This window comes from Portunus trituberculatus, chromosome 45 (assembly GCF_017591435.1).
Source record: "Portunus trituberculatus isolate SZX2019 chromosome 45, ASM1759143v1, whole genome shotgun sequence".
Taxonomy (NCBI): Eukaryota; Metazoa; Arthropoda; class Malacostraca; order Decapoda; family Portunidae; genus Portunus; species Portunus trituberculatus.
Window position 1 is genome coordinate 4,068,196 of NC_059299.1, and position 7,807 is coordinate 4,076,002.

The window sequence follows — 7,807 nt, forward strand, 5'->3', positions numbered from 1 at the left end:
AGAGAGAGAGAGAGAGAGAGAGAGAGAGAGAGAGAGAGAGAGAGAGATAGAGATAGAGAGAGAGAGAGAGTGTGTGTGTGTGTGTGTGTTTGAAACTGCCAAAATTAAGGAGATGAAAGGTATGACAGAAAAAAAAAATTAGGAAAAGGATATATTCACAGACAGACAGACAGACAGAAAGACAGACAGACAGACAGAAAGAAAGACAGACAGACAGCCAAAAGACAGAAAGACAGACAGACAGACAGACAGACAGAAAGACAGACAGACAGCCAAAAAGACAGAAAGACAGACAAACAGACAGACAGACAGAAAGACAGACAGAAAGATAGACAGACAGAAAGACAGACAGATAGACAAACATATATAGAGAGACAGACAGACAGACAGACAGAAAGACAGACAGATAGAGAGACACAAAACAAACACAGAAAGACAAACAAACGGACAAACAGACAGACAGAGAGGGAAAGAGAAACCATGAGACAAACAGACAGGCACACAGACAGAAAAACAGACAGACACACACACGGAAAAACAGACATACACACAGACAGACAAACAGACGTAATCCTGGAAATTTATGGATCATTTCAAGAGAGAGAGAGAGAGAGAGAGAGAGAGAGAGAGAGAAAGGATACCACTTTTATTAACCTTATTTGTAGGACTCAAGGAACCACAAGGATTAGTTTTTCTTTACTTTTATCTCAGGACACAAGGGAAGAGGAGGAGGAGGAGGAGGAGGAGGAGGAGGAGGAGGAGGAGGAGGAGGAGGAGGAGGAGGAGGAAGAAGAAGAGAAGGGAGAAGAGGAGAAAGGAAAGAGTAAAGTGTTTTTCTTTTTTCTTTCTTTTCAAAGGTTTAGGAAATTAAAGTCTTAAAAGAAACAAGAAAATATAGAGTGCTTTTCTTTTTCTTCTTTACTCCTTTAGTTTATTTATTTTTTCCAGTTTAGTTTTTCATTACACATCGCTCATTCCTTTTTCTCTTTTCTTCGTTTCTTTTTTTTTCAGCCATTTCAGACACTTTCATTTCCTCCAGGCCACAGAAACAACCCACAATGCCTCACGGGGAACGAGAGATGAACACTACTTTATGAAATGCATTAACCTTCAGTACCATGACGCGTTGCCCTTTTCACTCTGCTTTACTATTTGGTGTCTTTATACAGCGTCAGAAACTCATGTGGGGCAATACTGGAGAGGTTAAACAGCTTCAGAAACTCATGTGGGGGGATTGAAATAGTGAAGACTTTGGCCATTAATCCTCTGACCCTCATAGACCCTTCCTAATGTCAATAAAATGGTCTATTTGTACGCAAAACTCAAGGTAAAATGCATCCTAGTACTGGAGAGGTTAAATAACTTCAGAAATTTATGTGGGGATTAAAATAGTGAAAACTGTTGCCATTAACCTTCTGACTCCCATAGACTGTTCCTAATGTCAATAAAATGGCTTAATTATACCCAAAAATCAAGGTAAAAATACTTCTCAATACTGGAGAGGTTAAACGGCTTCAGAAACTCATGTGGGGGATTGAAATAGTGAAGACTTTGGCCATTAATCTCCCGACCCCCATAGACCCTTCCTAATGTCAATAAATTGGCTTAATTATACCCCAAAATCAAGGTAAAAATGCGTCTCAGTACTGAAGGGGTTAAATCTAAGGTTTCAGAGCACTTACCCTCCGTCACGTGGCTTTCCTATTCGGCAGCATTTTGGGACTAATAATTAAGTGAACAGTTTTTTATTTTTTTATTTTTTTGTTAGTTTTGTAAAATGGGTAAAATAAAAAAGTAAAAATAAATAAATGAATAAACTAACTTAACTTAACCTAACCTGACTTAAGTAAAGACACACAGGGGGCCATTAGCAGTACCCCCTGACCTCCCCCTGGATCCACGAGGCGAAGTGAGAGATCTTTGAGTACACCCCGGGGTATTTGGGGTCAGCGCAGCGAATCCCGTAGCTCACCACACCCAGCTGACGAAGGAGCAGAAGGAGGAGGAGTTAGTACGTGTGTGTGTTTTTCTTTTCTTTTTTTTATGGAATAGGGAAAGCTGGAAAAGGACAACAAAAATAAATAAAACAGGCCCACTTGATTGCCAGTTCCCTAAAACATTAAGAGAGTTAGTCAAAAAAATACTGAACAAATGTCTTTAAACCTCCCTCTCAAAGCAGACAGGGAGTTCCAAAGTTTACCAGAGAAATGTATGAATGATTGAGAGTACTGGTTAGCTCTTGCATTAGACGAAGGAGGAGCAGAGGGAGTGAAGGAGGAAAGGGAGGTAATACAGAAGGGAAAAGTGGAAATACAGGGAGGAGATGAAGAAAGAAAGACAGGAAATACATGAGGAAAAGAAGGAAAAGGGAGAAAATAAGGGAGGAAAAGCGAGGAAATACAGGAGGGAAGGAAGGAAATAAAAGGAAGAAAAGGGAGAAATTAAAAGAAGAAAAGTAGAAAAACAGACAGGAAGGAGAGAATAAAGGAGGAAAAGGAGAAAATACAGAAAGGAGGAGAGGGAATAAGATAAGAAGGGAGGAAATAAAGAAAAAAAGTGGAAATATAAAAAGGAAAGGAGGGAATAGGGAAGGGTAAAGGAAATAGAGAAAAGAAGGGAGGAAATAGAGGAGAAGAAGGGAGGGAAAATAAATGAGGAGAAGGAAGGAAATGAAGAAGAGAAGGGAGCAAATATTTAAGGATAATTCTATACCTGGTACACACACACACACACACACACACACACACACACACACACACACACACACACACTTACCTGGTACCATCTGCCCCTCTAGGACTACGAGAGGGCCCCCGGAATCCCCCTGACACGAGTCCTTCCCCTTTGATCCGGCACACACCTGCAGAGACAAGCCCAGGGTGTCATTGCCTTCTGTATGTATGACCAAACATAACAAAAAATAAATAAAGTAAAAGTGAATAAGCAAAATAAAATAAGTGAATAAATTAGTTAGTTAATAAAAATAAATAAAAATACGTCCACTTATTTGCCAGTCCCTTGTTTGTAAAATGGATTGACTTGCAAATTAAAGGGAAATGGAAAGAAATTAAAGAGACATGTTAGATTTTGAAGGGAAGAATGTAATGTCACGGAGGGAAATGTGGAAAAGGAGGAGGAGGAGGAGGAGGAGGAGGAGGAGGAGGAGGAGGAGGAGGAGGAGGAGGAGGAGGGAAGAAGAGGAAGAGAAAGAGGTTGGTTCCTTAATGCAAGAGTTGTGTATTATTTTTACTATTATTACTATCATTATTATTATCATTGCTACTTTTACTACTACTACCACTACTATTACTACTACTACTACTACTACTACTACTACTATTACAACTACTACTTCTACTACTACTGCTACAACAACATCAATAGCAGCAGCAACAATAACAACAAGAACAACTACTACTACTAATACTAATACTGCAACAACAACAACAACTACTACTACTACTACTACTACAACTATTCATCTATCAATCAATCTATCTATCTGTTATGAAAGTACGGTGCATATCTATCTCACATGGGACTCCTTAATCTGAAGGCTGGTGGTGTGGTGGTAAGACTGGCTGCAGGAATCTTGTGTCTTGATCTCTACCGCCACCTCGTGAAGGGCGTTGGGGGTCTTTCCCTCTGTTGGGGTGAGGAGAATAAAGTTGAGTTGGTTTAATTTAGTGTGCCTTAAAAAAAGAGAGGTGTGACCGTTTTCTTTCATGATTTGTACGGTATTTTCAATCTTTAGGTGTTTTTGTGAAATTTTGTCTCTAAGGGTGTGTCTCTGTGTATATTCTGATTTATTCTCTCTCTCTCTCTCAAGACGGAAAAGATGGGAAAAAAATAAAGAAAAACAGGAAATAAAAACAATAAACAGAAAAATACGGTGGGAAAAATACAGAACTCTCTCTCTCTCTCTCTCTCTCTCTCTCTCTCTCTCTCTCCCGAATTAAGAAACGCCTTGCTCTCTCGCCACGACAGTTTTCCAAGGCCACAGAGACAACTAGCCACATTTTGAAGACAGTTTCTCCTTATAATAATCTAAAATCTTGCGAATCTATCACTAGAACCATAAAATTACCCTTAACCCTTTCAGTACTGGGATGCATTTTTTTACCTTGAGTTTTGGGTATCATTGGACCATTTTACTGACATTAGGAAGGGTCTATGGAGGTTGGAGGATTAATGGCCAGAGTCTTCACTATTTCAATCCCCCACATGAGTATCTGAAGCTGTATAAAGTTACCAAATAGTAAGCAGAGTGAATATGGAAACGCGTCATGGTACTGAAGGGGTTAAAAAACACGAGTATCTTCGACTAGACCCCTTGGGAAGCAGTGATGGTGAGAGAACAAAGCGTTTTAGTATACAGTGTAGTTCCTCTCACGGTAGGTCAATGTTCCCCAGCCAGTCACCACCGCCATGTTTCCCTCGTAGTTCTTATCGGGGGCAAGACAAATCGGTCCCACGCCAGGCCGCCACGTCACCGCTCTCTCCAGCGTCAGGATTGCCACATCGTTTAGCTGTAGGAGTAGTAGTAGTGGTAGTAGTGGTGGTAGTGGTGGTGGGAGGATGAGTGTGGTGGTGGTGGTGGTGGTGGTTGTGGTGATGAATTGGTAAAGGTTGTGGTAGTAATGGTGAATTTAAGTGGTAGTGATGATGGTGGTAGTAGTAGTAGTAATAAAAGTAGTAGTGGTAGTAGGAAGAGGAGGAGGAGGAGGAAGAAAAAGAGGAGGAAGAGGAGAAGGAGAAGGAGGAGATGCAGGAGGATGAGTACGAAGAAGAACAAGAACAACAACAAAGACAAACAAAATTACTATAAACTAACCTAACCATTACTCTTATTCTGTTCCCTCCACCACCACCACCACCACCACCACGACCCCCAGTACTCACGTGGCCACCGGAGTCGTAATGTGGGTGTTGTTTATAGCTTCTGACTGGAACGATCTCCTTAGTATTGTCTCTTAAGTCGTGCATTCCGACCCCCACCGACACGGACAGCCTGCAATGAGGAACACCATAAAAAAATGAGCAAGAACTTTAAGGAACATCATTTTTACTCACCACTTTTGGAGTTAGAAAGAGAAAAGCACAAGAAAATGAGTAAGGAAGAAAAGACACAATTTTTACTCATCTCTTCTGAAGTTAGAAAGAGGAAAACACAATAAAATGAGTAAGGAAGTCAAGGAACACAATATTTACTCACCCCTGCTCCTTGACGCAATGAGCAGCGGTAAGGACGTGCGTGGTGGTGAGAAGGGACCCGCCACACAGCTGGTAATTCCTGTTGCCGCCCCTCCGCACGAACACACCAACCATCCACGGGTACTCTCCCCTCTGCGCCTCCGCCCCGCCCACGATACGCGTCAGGCCGGCCCACGGAGGCGCCGCACCGCAAACTGACGAGACGAGGAAGGTGTGAGTGCGTGAGGGGAGCGTGTGTGTGTGTGTGTGTGTAATTCACTGTTTGATCTGCTGCAGTCTCTGACGAGACAGCCAGACGTTACCCTACGGAACGAGCTCAGAGCTCATTATTTCCGATCTTGGGATAGGTCTGAGACCAGGCACACACCACACACCGGGACAACAAGGTCACAACTCCTCGATTTACATCCCGTACCTACTCACTGCTAGGTGAACACCACCTACACGTGAAAGGAGACACCCAAATATCTCCACCCAGCCGGGGAATCGAACCCCGGTCATCTGGCTTGTGAAGCCAGCGCTCTAACCACTGAGTTACCGTGTGTGTGTGTGTGTGTGTGTGTGTGTGTGTGTGTGTGATGGTTTAGTAAAGATTAATATTTTTTCTGCTGCTACTACTACTAATTCTACTACTACTACTACTACTACTACTACTACTTCTACTACTACTACTACTACTACTACTACTACTACTACTACTACTACTACTACTACTACTACTACTACTACTACTACTACTACTACTACTACTACTACTGCTACTACTATGACTACTACTACTATTACTACTAGTACTACTACTGCTACTACTATGACTACTACTACTACTACTACTACTACTACTACTACTACTACTACTACTACTACTACTACTACTACTACTACTGCTGCTGCTGCTGCTGCTGTTTTTTTTTATGTTATGGCCTATAGCGCCTGTAGGCATACTTGAAAAGTATATGTAGGAAGCGCTGTTAAGCTCCCGCCTATTAGTGGTGTAGGCAATTTTATTTATAGTGGTACCCGTATTAGGGCCCATATCAACACCCAAGCGCATCTTTGGCGTAACCACCTAGAACCTGGGTATCATGGTGACATGCAGGTAACTTTAAACCACTCGACAAATGGCATAGCTACGAGTATCAAGCAGTATGCGATAGGATTCAAAACTACGCGTGGACGTCTGCCCGATCCCACCACCACCACCTTATCCACTACGCCATCACTACTACTGCTATTACTACTATTATTACTACTACTACTACTACTACTACTACTACTAATACTACTCACCTGAGCCGCAGTTAGATACTTGTTGCCCCACGGCGTTTCCAGGTGGCAGAGATCCTCCACCTCCTCCTACTCCACCGCCTCCTCCCACTCCTCCTCCACCTCCTCCCACTCCTACTCCTCCACCTCCTCCTCCTCCCACTCCTCCATCTCCTCCACCTCCTCCCACTCCTCCTCCTCCTCCACCTCCTCCCTCCTCCACCTCCTCCCACTCCTCCACCTCCTCCCACTCCTCCTCCTCCTCCTCCTCCTCCTCCTCCTCCTCCGCTGTCGCCGCCGCCGCCGCCGAGTCCTCCCTTTCTACCTGCGTGACACAAAAAAAGAAAACGGGTACAGTTCCCCCTTCAACAAGTGTAAAAAAAAGTATCCCACAAGATTATACGGTAAAAAAAAACTGATTGGCGCTCGCTGCATGAGTGGGCGGAGCTTATGTGCCAAGTTAGCATGAACGGACAAGAATGTGTGTCAATCTATTTACTCGTTCACTTATTCCTTATCTTTATTCTCCTTACGTTTCGCTTTGATTTTGCACACGACTTTGCCTTTCTTGTGCTCTTGTAACCACTTTCGGGAGTAGAACAGGTACAGCTGGAACACGCCCTTCACCTTGCCCGGGCCCTGTTTGCCTGAGAAGATCCTGCGTGGCCGCGTCAGGAGAGAAATGGATGTTAAGTTATGGAAATGGAAGAAAAATAAAGCAAATAATTGATTATGTAACTATCTATCTGATCAGCGAAGTAACTGACCAACTAACGAATTAACTAACATAATAGATAAGTGGATAAGAAAAGAGATTAATGAATATATACAAAATAAATGAATAGATATATGCAAACAAAAAGGCAACTTAATTCAAACGTACATAACATCACATAACCAACCTACGAACTAACTAACAACATAGATAATAGGGTAAGTGATGAGATAAATTAATACATACAAAATAAATGAAAAAAAAAATACACAAACAAAAAGGCAACTTGACTGAAACTTACATAGAAAAAAAGAGTAAAAAAAAAAAACAGCAGAAGACAAACCTAAAACACATATAAGCAAAAAAAAACCCATAAAGCACAGAAGAAAAACAAGAAAAGAGAAAAGGAAAAAAAAAAATATACAAGGAAATACTAATCAACATGTGAGGGCGTGGTTTATTCACCAAGTAAGGATGAACAGGGTGAAACTTACTCGCCGAGAGAATTGCCCTCGGAAATGAAAAGATACTCGTCCTCCTCTCGACCCAGCCGGAACTTGGGGCACTGCAGGACAAGAGACGCGCCCTCCACAGCCTGAAGGAGACGCAGAA

The 7,807-nt window shown here is 42.3% G+C and overlaps 1 protein-coding gene across 1 annotated transcript; it reads right to left on the minus strand.

The window, feature by feature from the left end:
- Positions 1-1,736: 1,736 nt before the first annotated feature.
- Positions 1,737-6,670, minus strand: LOC123519427 (proclotting enzyme-like). Its single transcript, XM_045280719.1, has 7 exons — positions 6,505-6,670; positions 5,216-5,408; positions 4,903-5,011; positions 4,394-4,529; positions 3,536-3,645; positions 2,776-2,860; positions 1,737-1,981 (listed from the first exon to the last, which is right to left on the minus strand). Exons 2-7 carry the CDS (start codon positions 5,326-5,328, stop codon positions 1,947-1,949), a joined length of 588 nt encoding a protein of 195 aa, XP_045136654.1. The 5' UTR covers positions 5,329-5,408; positions 6,505-6,670; the 3' UTR covers positions 1,737-1,946.
- Between the last annotated feature and the right edge of the window lie 1,137 nt (positions 6,671-7,807).